This window comes from Mesoplodon bidens (genome assembly GCF_964165515.1).
Source record: "Mesoplodon bidens genome assembly, chromosome: 19".
Lineage (NCBI taxonomy): Eukaryota > Metazoa > Chordata > Mammalia > Artiodactyla > Ziphiidae > Mesoplodon > Mesoplodon bidens.
In genome coordinates this window covers 47789959-47813408 of record NC_138179.1, presented here as the reverse complement: position 1 = coordinate 47813408, position 23450 = coordinate 47789959, and the positions used below count along the sequence as shown (strand labels likewise).

The following is a 23450-nucleotide window of genomic DNA, read 5'->3' as shown; positions in this document are numbered from 1 at the left end:
TTGTATTGGCATTAGTAGCTCATTTATTAGTCAAAATGGGTATGAGCAATACCATATCCTTGGATAGGCAGAAAAAGAGTGAAAGACAAATAAGAACAAAGAACAAGGGCAACAAATAGAAAACATCAACAAATAAGATAGATATTAATTCAACTATATCAATAATCATTTTGATCATCAAAGGTCTAAATGCACCAATTAAAAGACAGAACTCAATAGCCACAGACTACTGTATTCGAATTAGTTTTTGTGAGTGGTGTAAGATAGGGGTCTAATTTCATTCTATTACATGTGAATATCCAATTTTCCCATTAACATTTATTGAAGAGACTGTCTTTTTTCCATGATTATTCTTGGCTTCCTTTCCAAATATTAGTTGACTATATACATGTGTTTATTTCTGGTCTCTCAATTCTGTTCCACTGGTCTATATGTGTATTGTTATTGCCAGTACCATACTGTTCTGATTACTATATCTTTGTAATATAGTTTGAAAACAAGAAATGCCATGCCTCCAGCTTTTTTGTTCTTTCTTAGGATTTCTTTGGCTATTTGGAGTCTTTCATGGTTCCGTATGGATTAAAATTTTTTTTCTATTTCTGTGAAAAATGTCACTAGAATCTTGATAAGGATTGCACTGAATCTATAGATGGCTTTGGGTAGTGTTGACCTTTTAACAATATTAATTATTCTAATCTATGGACATGGGATACTTTGTATCTTCTTTGTTTTTTTTTAAATCATGTTTTGTAGTTTTCAGTATAGAGGTCTTTCAACTCCTTGGTTAAATTTATTCCTAAGTACATTATCATTTTGATGCTATTGTAAGTGGGAGTGCTTTCTTTATTTCTTTTTCAGGTAATTTGTTGTATAGAAATGCTACTGACTTTCGTATGTTAATTTGGTATCCTGATACTTTACAGAATTCATTGATTAGATCTAACAGTTTTTTGATGGAGTCTTTAGAATTTTCAAATCATATCATCTGCAAAGAGACAATTTTTTTTTTATTGAAGTATAGTTGATTTACAATGTTGTGTTAGTCTCTGGTGTATAGCAAAGTGATTCAGTTATATATACAATATATTCTTTTTTATATTCTTTTCCATTATGGTTTATTACAGAATATTAAATATAGTTCCCTGTGCTATACATTAGGACCTTGTTGTTTATCTATTTTATATGCAGTAGTTTTTACCTGCTAATGCTAAACCCCTTCCCCTGCTCCTTTCCCCTTTGGTAACCATAAGTTTGTTTTCTATTTCTGTGAGTCTGTTTCTGTTATGTAGATAAGTTCATTTGTATCATATTTTAGATTACACATATAAGTGATATCATATGATATTTGTCTTTCTCTGCTTACTTCACTTAGTATGATAATCTCTAGGTCCATCCATGTTGCTGCAAATGGCATTATTTAATTCTTTTTTATGGCTGAGTAGCATTCCATTGTGTGTGTGTGTGTGTGTGTGTGTGTATACCACATCTTCTTTATCCATTCATCTGTTGATGGACATTTAGGTTGCTTCCATGTCTTGGCTATTGTAAATAGTGCTGCTATGAACATTGGGGTGCATGTATCTCTTTGAATTAGAGTTTTCCTGGATGTATGCCCAGGAATGGGATTGCTGGATCATATGGTAACTCTATTTTTAGTTTTTGAAGGAACTTCTATTCTGTTTTCCATAGTGACTGCACCAATTTACATTCCCACCAACAGTGTAGGAAGGTTCCCTTTCTCCACATCTTCTCCAGCATTTGTTATTTGTAGACTTTTTAATGATGGCCATTCTGCCCGCTGTGAGGTGACACCTCATTGTAGTCTTGATTTGCGTTTCTCTAATAGTTAATGATGTTGAGCAGCTTTTCATGTGCTTATTGGCCATCTGTATGTCTTTGGGGAAATCTCTATTTATGTCTTCTTCCCATTTTTTGGTAGGGTTGTTTGTTTTTTTTGTTATTGAGCTGTATGAGCTGTTTGTATATTTTGGAAATTAAGCCCTTGTTGGTTGCATCATTTGCAAATATTTTCTCCCAGTCCATAGGTTGTCTTTTTGTTTTGTTTATGGTTTCCTTTGCTGAGCAAAAGCTTATAAGGTTGTTTAGGTCCCATTTGTTTAATTTTGCTTTTTTTTTTTTTTTTTTTTTTTGCGGTACGCGGGCCTCTCACTGCCGTGGCTCTCCCATTGCAGAGCACAGGCTCCGGACGCGCAGGCTCAGCGGCCATGGCTCACGGGCCCAGCCGCTCCACGGCATGCAGGATCTTCCCAGACCGGGGCGCGAACCCTCATCCCCTGCATCGGCAGGCGGACTCTCAACCACTGCGCCACCATGGAAGCCCTAATTTTGCTTTTATTTCTATTGCCTTGGGAGATTGACCTAAGAAAACATTGCTACAATTTATGTCAGAGAATGTTTTGCCTATGTTCTCAAAGAGACAATTTAAATTCTTTCTTTCCAATTCTTATGCCTTTCTGAAATACAGTTTTCCTGGGTATAGAATTCTTGCTTGACAGTTTTTTTTTCTGTCAATATTTTGAATATATTGTTGCATTCTCTCCTGGTCTGAAAAGTTTCTATTGAAAAATCTGCCTATGGTTTTATGGGATTCTCTTGTCTTTTTTCTCTTGCTGCTTTCAAAATTCTTTCTTTGTTTTTGATTTTTGACAATTTTAAATAAAGTGTCTTGCTGTAGCCTTATTTGGGTTCAACCTATTTGGGGATCCTTTCGGGCTTGTGGATCTGAATGTCCATTTCTCTCCCAGGTTTGGGATGTTTTCAGCCATTATTGCTTTAAATATACTTTCTGTTCCTTTCTCTTTCTCTTCTCTTTCTGGAATTCCTGTAATGCAGATATTGTTTCTTTTGATTATTTCCTATAACTTCCATAGGTTTTCTTTACTCTTTTTTCCTCTTTTTTTTTAAAACTTCTCTGCCTGGCTAATTTTATTTTTTATTTTTTAAATAAATTTGTTTATTTTATTTATAAGTGAGCCATAAGTTCATACTTTTGATGAAATCTAGTCTACAATTTTTTTTATTTGTGGATTGTACTCTTGATGTTTTATCTAAAGGAGTTTTGCTTAACCCAGTGTCACATAGAAGTCAGAAAACAAGTCAAAGTAGTTGACTGAAATTTGTACAGACATTTTATTGTTTTTGAAGGAAAGGAGAAACCACTTTCAAGTTGTTACACTGAAAAAGAATTTTTGAGGTAGACAACTTAATAAATTTTCCAAAATTGGAGAAAGTGCTTCTGTTGTTTGGAAATGAGAACAACCAAGCCTTGTCAACTTCTCTGCAGGTAGAAGCCTGCAGACCACTGGAAGCACTGAAGTGTTCTAAAGGTTACTTTGCTCAGATGACATTAAATTGAAATGTGGATTTATAATAATTTTCTTCTGGACATAGATAACATTGATGTAAATCCTTTCAAAGTTGGCCTCATTTATTTAAAGACAGAGGAAAATAACTTCATAGATACTTAACTTGAAGAATTTTGAAAAATTCAGATGTTCCTTAACACAGATCTATGCTTGTCTAGAAAATGAGATTTAAGAACCCTGATTCTGTGGTTTGGCACAATTTGTAAGTCTGGATTTTCAGCTCTAGTTGCTATCAGAGATGACCTGTGCAATATCATTCAAAAACCCACTATATAATTTCAACTTCTCATTCAAGCCAGACAAAAATTCTTACTGAAATTTTCATTTGTACAATTCAGATATTATTCTTTTAAGAAATAGCCATTACTTTTTGCATGAAAAATGAGACTTTTTTGGGGATAAGGATTACTTTAATATTGTACAGTATTGTGTACATTTGTTCTAATGCATTGTGTGTGTGTGTGTGTGTGTGATGAGAGAGAGAGAGAAAGGTGGAATGGTGTGAGGCAAAGCTTTCATTAGAATCTCAACAAGATCCATAATCTACCCCCAAACCACAGGTATAGAGGATTTTTCTAGAACATGATGAAATCAGTCCTATCCTTTTAAGATAAAACCACTGTGTATGTAAAATTGGCATGTTGCATGTATTTTTTGCACCTAATTACAAATATAAAAATTAGAGCCTTGAGCAAAGAGAAGTGTAATATCTCCAGTTCTAGTCTATATATCATTCTTATTATTGCTGCAGCACTATTTACTACATAATTATGATATGTAAATATTTTCTGGTAAGTTTTCTTTTTACATTCTATAATGTTAACCTTGACAGCTTTTGTAATATAGACCATGGTATTCTAATATCAGTTAATTCTAGTTACATTTTTTGTTTTGCCCTTTTATATTCTTAGTGAGTTTGCTGATAAGTTTGCTAATGGAGTTTTTTTCTTTCTGTTTCTCAATCATTCTTATAGTTAATGGAATGATGGATTTTTCAGATTACCTTAAGGCTGTGAATGAAGTTTGTTATTTGGTCTCTCAGGATCCAGGTAAAAAGATGTTTCTTCAAAATTATAGAAGAGAATGATTTTGATAGTAACTGATTTTAGGGTGGGGTGGTTATATGAATTTATGCTTTTTCAGAATCTCTTAACTCCTTTTTGCCCCAGTAGTCTAGGTTGAGAAAAATTAGACACGAGTTATTCTATAAAAAGCACTAAAAAACCTGGATCACTGCCATGTTATCCTAATTTTCTTTTGTTTTTTTAAAAATGAATTTATTTATTTGTTTGTTTGTTTTTGGTTGTGTTGGGTCTTCGTTGCTGCATGCAAGCTTTCTCTAGTCGTAGCAAGCAGGGGCTACTCTTCATTGTGGTGTGAAGGCTTCTTGCTATGGCTTCTCTTGTTGTGGAGCACGGGCTCTAGGTGCGCGGGCTTCAGTAGTTGTGGCACGCAGGCTCAGTAGTTGTGGTTCACAGTCTCTAGAGTGCAGGCTTAGTAGTTGTGGCGCACGGGCTTAGTTGCTCCGTAGCATGTGGGATCTTCCCGGACCAGAGCTTGAAGCCATGTCCCCTGCATTGGCAGGCGGATTCTTAACCACTGTGCCACCAGGGAAGTCCTGTCCTAATTTTCTATCTTCAATCTCCACTTCTTCCTTTACACAATTGATAGACCAATTTTCTTAAAACAAAGTTTTTGTCATGTCATTATCTCAAAAATTTAGCTGCTCTTCTTAGTCCAAACTCTTATGCTTGACGTCCTCACTTCTTCATAATTTTGCTTGCTGCTCCTCCTTTCTCCATAAATCTTTCCCAGGCAAGAATCCCATGCTCCAGTGAATCATAAATCTCCATATATGCCAATTTCATTCTTACTTCCATGCCTTTGTTCATGTTTTTTTTCCTCTATTGAAAACTCACATCTGTTTTCTTCTCTACCCTTAACAGTACGTTTTTCACTGTCTAGAATCTGCTTGAATTTCTCCCTAAAAATTTAAGATGCTGAAGGGTCTCCTAGTAACTTTTAGTTTACACTACATATAAATTGTAAAGAAAGTGGTTGGAGGGACTATTCATGTTAAAGATAGAAACAGTGCTTCCCAAAATCCGAGATCTCTAGTGTTCATGATCTAATTTTAGCAGTTCGTTGGGTTTTCCATTAGGCAAGATCAAGTTCCAATGTTCAGTCCTTGGGATTATATATATTTATTGTCAACCAGACTATATTAGAATCAAGGATATATGAATGTGATAGTCAATATTCCTGAATAAGCAAACAAGAGGCAAGAAAAACTCTTTAATGTTTACTTATTCATTAATGTAATAAATGTTATTAAATGCCTACCATATGCAGCAATGAACAATATAGTTATGATGCTTGGTTTGCTTTTCCTTTTTTAATTCCTTACTTCCTACTTGGCATTTTGATTAACTCCTGTGACACTGGGATTCTCCTTTATCTACTTGGTTTTTGACTTATAGCTTTTTCCTGACTATAGATTTATATGTTTGCTTGGACTCCTAAGTACTGCCTACTTGTTGAACCAGCTTATTTTCTCTCTTACATTCCTTGGTTTTTCAAGTCCTGGTTTCCTATTTTGACTTTATTTCTGTTTATGGCCATGTGTTCTGAGACCAATCAGGAAGTCCCAGGTTTCTTTATTTTTCCTCTTAAAGCAATACACATAATTCTTGAATATGTTATTTTTATAAAATATCCAAGCAATATTTAAGTGTATAAAGATGTGGAAGACACTCTTTTAATTCCTCCTAGATTTTTATAGTTTAATGTTGACCTTAGAATCATATTTATATGCAATTGTGAATATATATATGTTTCATAAGATGAAATAAGTCATTGATTTTTAGGCAGAGGACCTAGATCTCACAGAGGCTAGTAAAAAGACCAAACATACAGTTAGGAACCAAGAGACCCTCCAAAAATGGAAAAAATAGAAATATCTTATACTTTAAGAGAAAAGGATCATAATATATACATTATTTTTTACTATGATTTTTTTAAACTAAGTAATATGTCTTGGAAAGTTTTCCATGTCAGTAGATACAGGTCAGCCTTTTACTTTTTTTTTTAATTAATCAATTTATTTATTTTTGGCTCTGTTGGGTCTTCGTTGCTATGCGTGGGCTTTCTCTAGTTGTGGTGAGCAGGGGCTACTCTTCGTTGTGGTGCACGGGCTTCTCACTACGGTGGCTTCTCTTATTGTGGAGCACGGGCTGTAGGCGCGTGGGCTTCAGTAGTTGTGGAACATGGCCTCAGTAGTTGTGGTACGCAGGCTCTAGAGCGCAGGCTCTAGAGCACAGGCTCAGTAGTTGTGGCACATGGGCTTGGTTGCTCCGTGGCATGTGGGATCTTCCCAGACCAGGGCTCGAACCCGTGTCCCTTGCATTGGCAAGTGGATTCTTAACCACTGTGCCACCAGGGAAGTCCACCATATACTTTCTATTTTGTATATATTTACAGTTTTTCATAATAAAAAGTAGGGGTGTGTGTGTGTGTGAGTGTGTGTGTGTGTGTGTGTGTGTGTGTGTGTGTGTGGTGTTGAAGGAGACCAGCTTTCCTGGATATCGAGTCTCGTTATAAAGCTATAGTAATTTAAACAGTGTGAGAATGGCACAGGGATAGAGAAATTGACCAATAGGACAAGATAAGGAACTTCCAAATCTATCTACATACACATATGGCAACATATATAATGAGGTGTTAGATCACAGCAGGGAAAAGAAGCACCACTTAATAAATGGTGCTGGAATAATTAACTATTCAAATGGAAAAAAATGGAATTGGATCCTTATCTATATACCATATTCAGTAATAATTTCCAGATGTGAACAGTAAAAGTTTTAGGAAAAAAAGAAGAAAAATTTTCTGACTTAGAGTTAGGAGGGATTTTTTAAAAAAATACAAAATCACTAAGCAGAAGAGAAAAGATTGATAAATTTGGTTACATTAAAATTAAGATCTTCTCTTTACTAAAACATAGTACAAGGAGAACAAGCCACAAACTGAGTAAAGATTATTTGCAACACTTATAACAGCAAAGGATTGTTGTAGAGAATATATAGGGAACCCCTATAAATTAACAACCCAATAGAAAAATGGCTAAATTTCAAGAACAGTCATTTCCAGGTGAAGAAACACAAATTGCTAAGAATCATATGAAAAGCTTCTCAACATCATTAGTAATCAGGGAAATGCAAAATTTAGGTCACAGTGAGACAACTTTTTATACCCACTAAACTGGTAAAAATTAAGATGTCTGTTAATCTAAGTGTTGGTAAATATGGTGAAAGTGATAAAACAACTTGGAAAAACATGTAGTATTTTGTAAGATTTTCATATCCCTGTGGCTTAGAAAAATCCAGTTTTAGCTATAAATTCAAGGAAAGCTCTTGCACTGATTTACAAGGAGACATATTCAAGAATGTTTATGGCAACACTGATCTTAATAATAACAACAAAAAAAGAAACAACATGATCAGTGGCAGAATGTATAAATTGTGGTGTATACCTTTGTTGTGTAATGGAATACTAATGGTGTACACATTAGTGAAAATGAACATAGCAATATAGCATATGGATGATTGTTGGATATATAATACTGAATGAAAAAAGCAAGTCTCAGATTGCTATAGTGTAACAAAAGCTTCAAAACAAAATTAAAAATAATTTATTTATCCAGTTACAAATTATATGTAAAAGAGCAAAAGATTGATAAATTTTAAAAATTCAGTAATATCCTCTTTGTGGGGGAAGCAGGATAATGGAATGGGAAAAGCATAGAGGCAATGGTATTAATAATCTTCTTCAGCTGGGTGGTGGCTTCCCAGTGGTTTGGTGTATAATCACGCTTCATGACGAATATATGTTGCAAATATTTAGAGAGTAGTATGTTCCTGTTAGGGAATGTAAATCTTAGCTAACTCTATAATTCCCCCAGAATTTTTCAAGGTCTCACTTTTTTTGTCTCCAAAAATTTGGCTAAGAATACAAAGTGATTTGGTGCTCTTTGAAGTAAATTCTCAAAGATATTTAATACTGGGAATAGGAAGTATACTGTGCTGTATTTTTTTTTTTTTTTTTTTTTTGCGGTACGCGGGCTTCTCACTGTTGTGGCCTCTCCCGCTGCGGAGCACAGGCTCCGGATGCGCAGGCCCAGCGGCCATGGCTCACGGGCCCAGCCGCTCCGCGGCATGTGGGATCCTCCCGGTCCGGGGCACGAACCCGTGTGCCCCGCATTGGCAGGCGGACCCTCAACCACTGCGCCACCAGGGAAGCCCTGTGCTGTATTTTTTACAGTGCATTAGAATTTTTTTTCTCAGTGGGGTAAGCAAAGGACTAGGGTTACCAAAAGCTCATTATATTTATATAAAACCTTTATATCTGGCCTTAGAAAATTCTTAGAAATATTTTATCCATTCTAACATTGGGATATTATGAAGAGTTATACATAATCAAGGAAAGCCATTGTCTAGGTATAAAATGACTATTAAGATGTTTAATGTTTTCAACAGTATACTAAAGATATCAATGTGAATGTTAGCCTGATGTAGAAGAAACAGAGAGTCAAGAGAGCTCGCTTCTAATTCCTGATCTTGCATTTCCTACTGTGAATGTAGAAAAAAAATCACACCACGTATGTATTTTTTAACATGTAAAATAACATACTAATTCTTTACCTACATATTTTACTGAGTTGTTACAAGACCAAGACAAGATAATATAAGTTTAAAGTTAAAAATGTACACTTGTGGCTAGAAGGATTTTGATAAATTTTCTTGGTATTTTCAGGGTTTAGCTTTTGCCTGTAAATTGAATTGCTTTTCCCCCTTATACCCATATATCTTTAGTGGTTAGTATTAGCTGTTGGATATAATTATGTTATCTCCCTGAATATATAACTTATTTTATATAATCCAGTATTTATCATAATGATTTAATACTTGAAGATACTGAAGAAAATGTGTTCTTTTCCCTTCAGAAACAAAAAAAGTGAATTTTAAAGAATTCGTTGATACTATGATGAGCAACACGGAATGCTCCTCTGAAAAATTATGTTAGAACATCGTATCTTGTGCTTTTTGTGGACTAAATGGTTTGACAGATTTTAGAAGAGTATAATGTATTAAAAGAGCTAGCCATCCTAAAGATCATCAGGCAAATAAATGCCTGGCTTCGTGCTATGTTTGATCTTAATCTTCTCCATTACTGATTCCTAAATCTAGAACTTCCACATGCAAATGAATTGAAAGCTATCATAATCTTACTGTTCAACCTCATACTTTATTATAAAGAGCTAGAACCACGTATATGAAATTCATATTTGGGGAAGGTTTAAAATGTTTTCTTACTTTGGGAAAGTGATGCCATCTAGTGACCATAGCTGAGTACTATAATGCAGAATTTCTGGTTTCAGCTGTTCATATTTTTTTTCATCTTCCACTTTATTCAATAACATTTATTGAGCCATTACTATGTACCAGATTATATGTTAAGCTGTGAGAGTGCTAAGATGAAGAAGACAGTCTTTGTCACTAAGAAGCTCACTGTAAAAAAATGTAAGGTCATATAGGTATATTGGAGTGAAATTAGTACTTTGAAGATTGGGGCTAAAAGTAGGATTGCGTTGTTTTGTGCCACATATTAGGTAATAGTGCACTTTAAGTAACAACTATTTTTACCTTATATATAAATTTAATTTGTCTCCTATACAAGGAAACACAATTGATTAATTGGATGAAAGGATTATTTGCATTGTCAGGCACTTTTCCTAGGAATTTCAGTTTCATGGAGATAAAAAATTTTATTAGCACAGGGTTGTATAATATCTTATTCATATCTGTAGTTATATTTCCTTTCTCACTCTTTTTCTTCAAGTACTTTTTAAATTAAAGTAAATGCCAATAGAAAATAATTTTAATAAAACCATTTCAAGCACATCCAATGACTGGACATATATTTTTACATTGTGAACTCATTCAGATTTTATGTAAGCCACTTGATCATTCCATGTGGCTGTCATAGAATTTTAGTTTTTATTCTTTTATCTTGGTTTTTATCATTTACTTAATTTTATTTTTTGTAGTTTACAAGATAATGACTATAATTCCTTGTGCTATACAATATATCTTTGTTGCTTATCTATTTTATACATACTAGTTTGTATCTCTTAATCCCATACAGCTGTCTTGTCCCATCCCCTCTTCCCTCTTGCCTCTCCCCACTGATAACCGCTAGTTTGTTTTCGATAACTGTGAGTCTGGTTTTGTTCTGCTGTATACATTCATTTGTTTTATTTTTTCAGATTCCACACAAAAGTGATTTCATACAGTATTTGTTTTTCTCTGTCTGACTTATTTCACTAAGCATCGTATTCTCTAGATCCATCCAAATTGCTGCAAATGGCAGAATTTTGTTCTTTTTTATGGCTGAGTAATATTCCAGTGTGTGTGTGTGTGCGTGTATACACACACATACCATTTCCTCTTTATTCATTTATTTGTTGATGGACACTTAGGTTGCTTCCATATCTTGGCTATTGTAAATAGTGCTGCTATGAACATTGGGGTGCATCTATCTTTTGAAATTAGTGTTTTCTGTTTTTCCAAATATATACCCAGGAGTGAAATTGCTGGACATATGGTAGTTCTATTTTAGCTTTTTGAGGAACCTCCATGCTATTTTCCTCAGTGGCTGCAACAAATTACATCCCCACCAACAGTGTACAAGGGTTCCAGTTTCTCTATATCCTTGCCGATATTTGTTATTTGTGGACTTTTTGATGATAGCCATTCTGATAGGTGTGAGGTGATATCTCACTGTGGTTTTGATTTGCATTTCTTTAATAATTAGTGATGTTGAGCTTCTTTCACGTGCCTTTTAGCCATCTGTATGTCTTCTTTGGAAAAACCTCTATCCAGGGCTTCTGCCCAATTTTTGATTGGGTTGTTTTAAACTGGTAGTCATTTAAGTTCAAACACATTCTAAAAGGTCTACAGTTTTTACTCACCTCCCCCACATTTTGTATTTTTGATGTCATATTTTGCATCTTCATGTTTATCTCTCAACTGTTTATTGTACTTACAGTTGCTATTACATTTCTTTCCAGATGGTATTCTTCTGTATCACTTTAGTCTGCCAATCATTCCTTCTAGTATTTTTTTTAATTTCAACTATTGAATTCTTCATTTTTGATTAAGTCTTTTTTATATTTTCCAGTTCCTTATTAAAATTTTCACTGTTCATCTATTCTTTTCCCTAATTCAGTTAACATTTTTATTACCAATGCTTTGAATTCGTTATCTGGTAAATTGTTTATTTGTTTCATTATTAATTTTTTTCAGGGGTTTTCTTTGGCTCTTTCAATTGAGAGCAATTCCTCTGCCTTTTCATTTTGCTTAACTTTCTCTGCCTCTTTTTAGGTAAAACAGTTACCTACTGTGGTCTTGAAGGGGTTTTCTTACGTGGGGGCATCCCTATACAGACAGGGTGTGCACAGTACCTTTGGTGGGAGAGCTGGATTTGGCATGGACACAGGTCACATCTTTTCTCAGAGTGTGCTGGCAGCTATCACCTGGTAGGGGTGGGGCTAGAGATGGAGTGAGGTGTGAGGTAGGACTTCTCTGCTCAGTGGCCATCCCTGCCCTATCAGGGCGGGGTTTGATCCCAAGTTGCTGAAGCAGAAGCCCTGAGGGTTGGGCCAGGCCTGGCTCTGTTCCCTTTAAGTGTGTGCTTTCCCTTCTTCCTGCTCCGGGACCCTTGCCTGAAAGGGGAGGAGAGCTGAAGCAAGTGGGGTCCATGCAGGTTCTCAGCTTGTATCGGTCGCAGACAGAGGTCTGAGGTATCTCCAATATGCTACCTGTGCAGGGGCCAGCAATTGTTTCCGTCACTCCACTCAGATGCAGTATTGGGTGCAAGTCTACTTTGTCCTTCACATCCGATCACTGCCCCCAGCCTCCACTGCCCCCACCCTGTTGTGGAGCCACACCAGGCGGGGCCTGTGTGGACTCTCAGGGTGTATTGGGGGTGAGCTGTGGTAGAGTGGCCACCCTCAAAGAACTGGACTGTTCCTGATGTGTTGCTTGCGTAAGCACCAGCAAATATTATATTTATTGATATTCTTAATTTAGCATTAGAATATGTTTTATTTTTGAGGTTGAAGGGGAATCTCGCTGTTCTCAGTCTACCATATTGCCAGTTCTCTCTTTAAAAGCACTCATTCAGGGCCTCCCTGGTGGCGCAGTGGTTGAGAGTCCGCCTGCCGATGCAGGGGATACGGGTTCGTGCCCCGGTCTGGGAGGATCCCATATGCCGCTGAGCGGCTGGGCCCGTGAGCCATGGCCGCTGGGCCTGCGCATCCGGAGCCTGTGCTCCGCAACGGGAGAGGCCACAACAGTGAGAGGCCCGCATACCGCAAAAAGAAAAAAAAATAAAAATAAAAAATAAAAGCACTCATTCAGGTTTTTGACCTTGCCACTTCATACTAGCTTTTTATGAAAAGTTAAATCTCATCTTGCTAAATCCAAGGGTCAATTTTCTGTCTTCATCTTGTTTACCTCTAGCAGGTTTTAATATGTTTCTTCTTAAAAATTTCTCTTCTCCTGTCTTCTGTGACACTGTAGTCTCCTAATGTCCCTCTCATCTTATTGGCTCTTCCTTTTAAAAAAAAATGAGATATAATTGACATTGTGTAAGTTTAAGGTGTGCAATCTGTTGATTTGATACACTTATACATCGCAGTATGATTACCACCGTAGTGTTTAACTAACACCTCCATCACATCACATAAATATTATTTCTTTTTTGTGGTGAGAACATTTAAGATTTAGTCTCTTAGCAACTTTCAAGTGTATAATACAGTATTAACTATAATCACAATGCTGTGCATTAGATCCCCAGGGCTCATTAATCTTCTAATTGCAAGTTAGTATCCTTTGACCAACATCTCCCCAGTTCCCCCACTCCCCAACCCCTGGTAACCACCATTCTATTCTCTGTTTCTATGAGTTCTGCTTTTTTAGATTCCACATATAAGTGAGATCTTATAGTATTTGTCTTTCTCTGTCTGACTAATCTCACTTAAAGTAATACCCTCAAGTTTGCAAATGGCAGAATTTCCTTCTTTCTCGTGGCTAAATAATATCCCATTGTATATATACCCCTTCCTTTTTGGTCTTGTTTGCTGGCTGCTTCTTTTCTGGATGACTTTTAAATATTAGTGTGACCCCAGATTCCATTCTGAGTCCCATTCTCTAAGGCTTTTCCTGAGTGATCTTATTGCTTTAAAATAATATCTGTATCCTTTTGATACCCTATTTATCTCAAACTTAATGTGTATGAAAAAGAATTCTTATTCTTTCCCTGGTCTTCCTGTATCAGCTGTTGATACCACTCTCCACCCAGTTGCTCAGGTCTCAAACCTATAAGTTCTTCGTGGCCCCCGCCCCCTTAGACTGTTATTCAATTCATCATTAAATACTCTCAGCTTCATGCTCAAAATGTATCCTGTATTTGTCCAGTTCTCCTTTTCTCTATCACTTTCACCCTTGTTGAAACCACTATCCTTTTTTTTGTGAGCTACGACAATATCTTCCTAACTGCTTGATCTACAGAAAGTTCATTGTCTACATAGCAACAGAGTGATTTTTTTTTTTTTTTTTTTTTGCGGTACACGGGCTTCTCATTGTTGTGGCGTCTCCTGTTGCGGAGCACAGGCTCCAGATGCGCAGGCTCGGCGGCCATGGCTCACGGGCCCAGCTGCTCCATGGCATGTGGGATCTTCCCAGACCAGGGCACGAACCCATGTTCCCTGCATCGACAGGCGGACCCTCAACCACTGCGCCACCAGGGAAGCCCGAGTGATCTTTTATACTTTTGTAATATGATAACTTCACTCCCCTGTTAAAACTTTCCAAAGGATTTCTATTGGAATTTTAATCAAACAAAATTTCCTTCCATGGTCTGCGGTGGTATATTAAAGAGGAAGTAGTTATCCAGGAAAGAATTCTGGGGGGAAATATAGAGCAAAAGCTATTTAATTCATGGTTTTATCAGTTGGACATGTTTGTGAATTCAGCCTTTTGTAAATCTATAGTTCAATGAAAGTTATTCTTTATAATGATTATTTAGGGGTGCAGACACGATAAGTTCTTGAAATATTTTAGAATCTTCAAAGATGTACTTAATTTTGTGTTATTTTATTCTGCTTTAATATTTGAAAATTGGCAATTAATTTATACTGTATTTGTTATTCTTCTTAACCATAAAAATCTCAATTCCTAACTATTCCAGATAATAATTTACTGTATTAACTTCTTGGACAAGTATGTTGTAAAACTTGTGTTTTATGTACCCTTTAGTATTGCCTGATGCTATTGAAAACCTCCACAATCTTAGCAAAGAGAAGACCTGACCTGTGGAATACTCTGTCTAGTTTGAAAACTAATTTAAAAAAAGACGAATTCCTAGCTGCACTGAAATTAGCAACAGTTGATGGTGAGTATTCCAAATACTAAAATTAAGAGATATATGGTTTTATTTTCTATCAATCTTTATTTGTCCTTGTATCTTGTATTTGATTGATATGCCAATATATACATTTAGGAAATATAAAGAAAGCTCAGATTGTTTGACTGTCCTATAGAAAAATATTAATATCTAATATATTATTACTCTATATTGATCAAATATGTATTGACTGTAACCGGATGAGGCCAGCAAGTTTGGCTTCTTGCTGATTGAAAGGCCAATACTCAAGAGACAAGTGTTGGTGGAAAAGGAAAAGTTGTTTTATTTGGGAGGCCAGCAACCTGGGAAGATGGTGGACCAATGTCCTAGGACCATCTCCAAGTTGTTGGTTAGGAGACAAAGGTTTTAAAATCAGTGTGGGGGAGGGGGCTGCAGGGTGTGTGAATGGCTTGTGCACAATCTCGGATTGGTTGGTATCAAGGTAAAGTTTCAGGCAACACCAATCCTCTGGCTTTAATTAGTTTGGGTTCTTTGTGCTTGCATAGCAGTTTTCATTTGAGGGGGGTCTGCTTCCTGTAAAAACAACTGAGGAATATGTGTTAGGCCTTTATCAATATCTTCAGGGAACTGGGAGCTCAGTGACTCTGTTATGTGGCTGGTTTGTAGTCTAAATTATTACCAGTTTCCTGGCCCAACATATAGCTATTCTTTGTTTTTACATCTTCACATTTCATAATCATTAACTTTTTTTTAGCATCTTTATTGGAGTATAATTGCTTTACATTGTTGTGTTAGTTTCTGCTGTGTAACAAAGTGAATCAGCAATACGTATACTTATATCCCCATATCCCTTCCCTCTTGCGTCTCCCTCCCACCCTCCCTATCGCACCCCTCTAGGTGGTCAAAGAGCATCGTGCTGAACTCCCTGTGCTATGCGGCTGCTTCCCACTAGCTATCTATTTTACATTTGGTAGTGTATATATGTCCATGCCACTCTCTCACTTCGTCCCAGCTTACCCTTCCCCCTCCCAGTGTCCTTAAGTCCATTCTCTACATCTGCCTCTTTATTCCTATCCTGCCCCTAGGTTCTTCAGAACCATTTATTTTTTTAGATTCCATATATGTGTGTTAGCATATGATATTTATTTTTCTCTCTGTGACTTACTTCACTCTGTATGACAGATTCTAGGTCCATTCACCTCATTACAAATAACTCAATTTTGAGTTATTTTGAGTCAGTTTTACTTCTTCTTTTCCGATTTGGATTCCTTTTATTTCTTTTTCTTCTCTGATTGCTGTGGCTAACACTTCCAAAACTATGTTGAATAATAGTGGTGAGAGTGGGCAGCCTTGTCTTGTTCCTGATCTTAGAGGAAAGGGTTTCAGTTTTTCACCATTGAGAATGATGTTGGCTGTGGGTTTGTCATATATGGCCTGTATTATGTTGAGGTAAGCTCCCTCTATGCCTACTTTCTGGAGAGTTTTTATCATAAATGGGTGTTGAGGGCTTCCCTGGTGGCGCAGTGGTTGAGAGTCCGCCTGCTGATGCAGGGGACACGGGTTCGTGCCCCGGTCCGGGAGGATCCCACATGCCGCGGAGTGGCTGGGCCCGTGAGCCATGGCCGCTGAGCCTGCGCGTCCAGAGCCTGTGCTCCGCAACAGGAGAGGCCACAACAGTGAGAGGCCTGCGTACAGCAAAAAATAAATAAATAAATAAATGGGTGTTGAATTTTGTTGAAAGCTTTTTCTGCATCTGTTGAGGTGATCATATGGTTTTTCTCCTTCAATTTGTTAATATGGTGTATCACATTGATTGATTTGCATATATTGAAGAATCCTTGCATTCCTGGGATAAACCCCACTTGATCATGGCATATGATCCTTTTAATTTCCTGTTGGATTTTGTTTGCTAGTATTTTGTTGAGGATTTTTGCATCTATGTTCATCAGTGATATTAGCCTGTATTTTTCTTTTTTGTGACATCTTTGTCTGGTTTTGGTATCGGAGTGATGGTGGCCTCATAGAATGAGTTTGGGAGTGTTCCTCCCTCTGTTATATTTTGGAAGAGTTTGAGAAGGATGGGTGTTAGCTCTTCTCTAAATGTTTGATAGAATTTGCCTGTGAAGCCATCTGGTCCTGGGCTTTTGTTTGTTAGAAGATTTTTAATCACAGTTTCAATTTCAGAGCTTGTGATTGGTCTGTTTCTATTTTCTGTTTATTCCTGGTTCGGTCTCAGAAGGTTGTGCTTTTCTAAGAATTTGTCTATTTCTTCCAGGTTGTCCATTTTATTGACATGTAGTTGCTTGTAGTAATCTCTCATGATCCTTTGTATTTCTGCAGTGTCAGTTGTTACTTCTCCCTTTTCATTTCTAATTCTGTTGATTTGAGTCATCTCCCTTTTTTTCGTGATGAGTCTGGCTAATGGTTTATCAATTTTGTTTATCTTCTCAAAGAACCAGGTTTTAGTTTTATTGATCTTTGCTATCATTTCCTGCATTTCTTTTTCATTTATTTCTGATCTAACCTTTATGATTTCTTTCCTTCTACTAACTTTGGGGGTTTTTTGTTCTTCTTTGTCTAATTGCTTTAGGTGTAAGGTTATGTTGTTTATTTGAGATTTTTTCTTGTTTCTTGAGGTAAGATTTTATTGCTGTAAACTTCTCTCTTAGAACTGCTTTTGCTGCATCCCATAGTTTTCGGGCCATCATGTTTTAATTGTCATTTGTTTCTGGGTATTTTTTGATTTCCTCTTTGATTTCTTCAGTGATCTCTTGGTTATTTAATAGTGTATTGTTTAGCCTCCATGTGTTTGTATTTTTTGCAGTTGTTTTCCTGTAATTAATATCTAGACTCATAGTGTTGTGGTCGGAAAAGAAACTTGATATGATTTCAATTTTCTTAAATTTACCAAGGCTTGATTTGTGACCCAAATCACAAATCTATCCTGGAGAATGTTCCAGGAGCACTTGAGAAGAAAGTGTATTCTGTTGTTTTTAGATGGAATGCCCTATAAATATCAATTAAGTCCATCTTGTTTAATGGGTCATTTAAAGCTTGTGTTTCCTTATTTATTTTCATTTTGGTTGTTCTGTCCACTGGTGAAAGTGAGGTGTTAAGGTCCCCTACTGCTATTGTGTTACTGTTGATTTCCCCTTTTGTGGCTGTTAGCATTTGCCTTATGTGTTGAGGTGCTCGTATGTTGGGTGCATAAATATTTATAATTGTTATATCTTCTTCTTGGATTGATCCTTTGATCATTATGTTGTGTCCTTCTTTGTCTCCTGTCATAGTCTTTATTTTAAAGTCTATTTTATCTGATATGAGAATTGCTACTCCAGCTTTCTTTTGATTTCCATTTGCATGGAATATCTTTTTCCATCCCCTCACTTTCAGTCTGTATGTGTCCCTAGGTCTGAAGTCCGTCTCTTGTAGACAGCATATATATGGGTCTTGTTTTTGTATCCATTCAGCCAGTCTGTGTCTTTTGGTTGGAGCATTTAATCCATTTACATTTAAGGTAATTATCGATATGTATGTACCATTTTCTTAATTGTTCTGGGTTTATTATTGTAGGTCTTTTCCTTCTCTTGTGTTTGCTGCATAGAGAAGTTCCTTTAGCATTTGTTGTAAAGCTGGTTTGGTGGTGCTGAATTCTCCTAGCTTTTGCTTGTCTGTAAAGGTTTTAATTTCTCTATCGAATCTGAATGAGATCCTTGCCGGGTAGAGTAATCTTGGTTGTAGGTTTTTCCCTTTCATCACTTTAAATATGTCCTGCCACTCCCTTCTGGATTGCAGAGTTTTTGCTGAAAGATTAGCTGTTAACCTTATGGGGATTCCCTTGTATGTTATTTGTTGCTTTTCCCTTGCTGCTTTTAATATTTTTTCTTTGTGTTTAATTTTTGATAGTTTGATTAATATGTCTTGGCTTGTTTCTCCTTGGATTTATCCTGTATGGGACTCTCTGTGCTTCCTGGACTTGACTCACTATTTCCTTTCCCATATTAGGGAAGTTTTCAACTATAATCTCTTCAAATATTTTCAGTCCCTTTCTTTTTCTCTTCTTCTTTTGGGACCCCTATAATTTGAATGTTGGTGCATTTAATGTTGTCCCAGAGGTCTCTGAGGCTGTCTTCAATTCTTTTCATTCTTTTTTCTTTATTCTGCTCTGTGGTAGTTATTTCCACTATTTTATCTTCCAGGTCACTTATCCCGTTCTTCTGCCTCAGTTGTTCTGCTATTGATTCCTTCTAGAGAATTTTTAATTTCATTCACTGTGTTGTTCATCAATGTTTGTTTGCTCTTTAGTTCTTCTAGGTCCTTATTGAACTTTTCTTGTGTTTTCTCCATTCTATTTCCAAGATTTTGGATCATATTTAGTACCATTTCTCTGAATTCTTTTTCAAGTAGACTGCCTATTTCCTCTTCATTTGTTTGGTCTTGTGGGTTTTTACCTTGCTCCTTCATCTGCTGTGTATTTCTCTGTCTTCTCACTTTGCTTAATTTACTGTGTTTGGGATCTCCTTTTTGCAGGCTGCAGGGTCATAGTTCCCATTGTTTTTGGTGTCTGCCCCCAGTGGGTAATGTTGGTTCAGCAGGTTGTGTAGGCTTCCTGGTGGAGTGGACTGGTGCCTGTGTTCTGCTGGGTGAGTCTGGATCTTGTCTTTTTGGTGAGCAGAACCACGTCTGGTGGTGTGTTTTGAGGTATCCTTTACCTTATTATGATTTTAGGCAGCCTCTCTGCTATTGGGTGGGTTTGTGTTCCTGTCTTGCTAGTTGTTTGGCATGGGGTGTCCCGCACTGGAGCGTGCTGGTTGTTGAGTAGAGCTGGGTCTTAGTGTTGAGACGGAGATCTCTGGAGAGCTCTCGCCAATTGATATTATGTGGGGCCAGTTGGTCTCTGGTGGTCCAATGTCCTGAATTTGGCTCTCTCACCTCAGAGGCTCAGGCCTGACAGCCAGCCAGAGCACCATGACCCTCTCAGCCATATAGCTCAGAAGAAAAGGAAGAAAAAAAAGAAAGAAAGAAAAATAAAATAAAATAAAAAGTTATTAAAATAGTGCTTACCTGGTGGTGCAGTGGTTGAGAGTCCGCCTGCCGATGCAGGGGACACGGGTTCATGCCCCAGTCTGGGAAGATCCCACATGCTGCAGAGCGGCTAGGCCCGTGAGCCATGGCCGCTGAGCCTGCGCGTCCACAGCCTGTGTTCTGCAACGGGAGAGGCCGCAACAGTGAGAGGCCCACGTACCGCAAAAAATATATATATATATATTTTTTTATGTATTATGAAATGATCGCAATAATCTAGTTACCATCTGTCACATACAATATTATTTACTATATTATTGACTATATTCCCTATGTTGTACATTACATCCCTGTGACTTATTTATTTTATAACTAGAAGTTTGTACCTCTTCACTCCCTTCACCTATTTTGCCCATCTCCCCATTCTCCTCCTCTCTGGCAACCACCAGTTTGTTCTCTGTATCTGAGTCTGTTTCTGTCTTGTCCTGTTTGTGCATTTTGTGTTTTAGATTCTACATATAACTGAAATCATATGGTATATGTCTTTCTCTGTCTGACTTATTTCACTTAGCATAATACCCTCTAGGGCCATCCATGTTTTTGCAAATGACAAGATTTCATTCCCTTTTATGGCTGAGGAATATTCCATCTTCTTTCTTCATTCATCTATCAAGGGACACGGGTTGCTTCCATAGCTTGATTATTGTAAATAATGCTGCAGTGAACACAGAAGTACATATATCTTTTTTAATTGTGTTTTCATTTTCTTCAGATAAATACCCAGAAATAAAATTATTGGATCACATGGTAGTTCTATTTTTAACTTTTTGAGGACCCTCCATACTGTTTTTCATACTAGCTGCACCAATTTACATTCCCACCAACAGGCACGAGTGTTGCCGTTTCCCTACATCCTGGCCGACACTTGTTATTTCTAGTCTTTTTGATAATAGCTTTTCTGACAAGTGTGAGGTGGTATCTCAGTGTGGTTTTGATTTGCATTTCCCTGATAATTAGAGATGTTGAACACCTTTTCATGTGCCTGCTGGCTGTGTGTATGTCTTCTTTGGAAAAATGTCTATTCAGGTCCTCTGCCCATTTTTTAATCAGGTTTTTTTTTATATTGAGTTGTATGAGTCCTTTATATATTTTGGGGGTTTTTTGGGTTTTTTAAATGTAACTGCTTTTTTTCAGCAAATAGCTCATACTATTTATTTATTTATTATTATTATTTAGATTATTTATTTATTTATTTATTTATTTATTTATTTATTTATTTATTTTTGGCTGCACCGGGTAGTTTGTGGGACCTTAGTTCCCCGCCCAGGGATCGAACCCGTGCCCCCTGCATTGGGAGCGTGGAGTCTTAACCACTGGACCACCAGGGAAGTCCCTCTTTATATATTTTGGATATCAACCCCTTACTGATATATCATTTGCAAATATCTTCTCCCAGTCAGTAGGTTGCCTTTTCATTTTGTTGATGGTTTCTTTTGCTGTACAAAACCATTTCAGTTTTATGTAGTTCCATTTTAATATTTTTGCTTTTGTTTCCCTTGCCTAAGGACACAGATCCAAAAAACAAATTTCTAAGACCAATGTTGAAGAGCTTACTGCCTGCGTTTCATGGTTTCAGGCCTTATACCTAAGTCTTTAATCCATTTTAAGTTTATTTTGGTATATGGTTTAAGAAAGTGGTCCAGTTTTCCCAAACCACTTATTGACTGAAGAGACTCTCTTTTCCCTTTGTGTATTTAATTTTTCAAATCTTATTATCTTCACCTGAGTCTAAATTCTGAATTTTCTTACAGAAGATGAAAAGGTTGACTTGGATGTGTTGATGGATGCAGCATTTTTACAGGTGAGTGAGAATTTGTATAAGATGTTATAAAATTGAGATTTTGATGCTTTATAGAGGATTACCTTCTTAAAGCAGTAGTTTACTCCCTCCAGTCATCATTAGTAAGTTCACTCTGCTCTTTTACCTATTTATCGGTAATTTTGTCTTATTGGCAACAGTTTAGATTATTAGAGATTTAGGGAAAGTATGGGCACTCTCCAAAAGGAGTATTAACTTGTCTAATATTTTGACCAGTAATGTGCTCTCATTTCTCTAGTGTTTAAAGAATCAAAATATAGGTGACCACAATCAATCTCAACATGAAGTTTTTGCATCAGGAAATATGATCTCTATGAACTCTCAGTTCCATAATTCAGGTTACGAAGTAGTTACAGAGATATTACTTGCCTGTAGAATTACGTAGATTCTACTTACCATCATAAGTCATTGGGTAGTTATACTGCCCCCCTGTTACTCCATGCCATATTGACAGGATAAAAATGTTACCTTTTTATTTGAATTAAAAAACCTTTTCAAGTACTGAATTTCACAATAACTCTATGTAAGTGAAGTCAGCTCATATATTTAAACTTCATCCTGCAGTTAAAAAATAATGTTGTACTGGATTTAGTTTTTCATAATTTAGAATAATTAGATCTCTTAATATTATCACCTGAAACAATTCCCATCTATTCAAAGGAGAAAAGGTCGAAGCCAGTGACTTTAAAAATGTGCTGGGAAACATGGGAATCGAGCTCACCGAAAAAGAACAGTTGATGCTGTCAAAAACTCTGCCAGTCTCTAGTGAGTAGTTAACATACCATCATGGTGCTCAGGGAAATGTGGTACTGTGGGCTTCTGGGTGAGAATTGTCCAGTGCCCCGAGAAACCCCCTAAGAAAAATGCAGTTCAGACATAAGAAACTTTGTTATTGTTACTTGTGTTTTCATTTAGAGGTGAGAAACTTCTCTCTTTTCTATTCCGCCAGTGGATAAACATTTTATTTTATTTTAGCAGCTACATAGCTAAATTCTTCTGTAGCCCCCTGAATGTACCCCACATCCTCAGTCCCTCCCCCAGTAGCCCTCCCATCTCCCCACAATCCAGCAACTAAATTGTAAACACCTAAGAGCAGAGGACCTCTAGGACCATGTGCTTATATTGTCAATATCCATTCTGATTGATCAGTGGCCCCACCAGTCAGTTCCTCAACAGTTTTACCTCCTGGGCACCTGCGTAGGCTCGCCCACAAAGACCCTAGAGGCCAACCTGTGCTTCACCTGTACCTCCTGCCCAATCTCAGAGACCCCAACACATAGATATTCTGTCTCCTGCCCCAATAGTTCCTGTCCCTAATTGTTCCCCAAGCAAAAGAGAGCCTACACGTCACTAAGGGGGCTAGCGCCCCCGGTGGCAGAATTAGCACCCTGGGCAGCAAATGCTCAATGCCTATTTGAATCCTCCCCACATACACCTGAGGCTGTGGCCACTCACTATGTCTAACATTGTCCCCAGATTGCTCTCAAGGGGCCAGTTGTGAGAAATGCAGCATTCTTAGGATATTGGCTTTGAGAGAGCAGGATAGAGACACAAAAAGAAGCAGATGGACTGTAATGGAGACGACTGCAGGCACATGCCAGGTGCTGAGGGTTATGTCAACTCTGCAGACGCTCCTGCCACAGAATGGAGGACTCTGGGGACAGATAGCACCTGTG

The 23450-nt window shown here is 37.1% G+C and overlaps 1 protein-coding gene across 1 annotated transcript in view; it reads left to right on the top strand.

Moving 5' to 3' along the window:
• The window catches only part of EFCAB13 (EF-hand calcium binding domain 13), a gene marked incomplete at both ends in the record, with an annotated part of 49585 nt that extends 26393 nt beyond the window's left edge, over window positions 1-23192 (top strand). The window contains 5 exon segments of the mRNA XM_081218655.1: window positions 9385-9459; window positions 14762-14810; window positions 14812-14897; window positions 21707-21756; window positions 23079-23192. Of these exon segments, the coding sequence (XP_081074781.1) occupies window positions 9385-9459; window positions 14762-14810; window positions 14812-14897; window positions 21707-21756; window positions 23079-23192 (374 nt within the window).
• Between the last annotated feature and the right edge of the window lie 258 nt (window positions 23193-23450).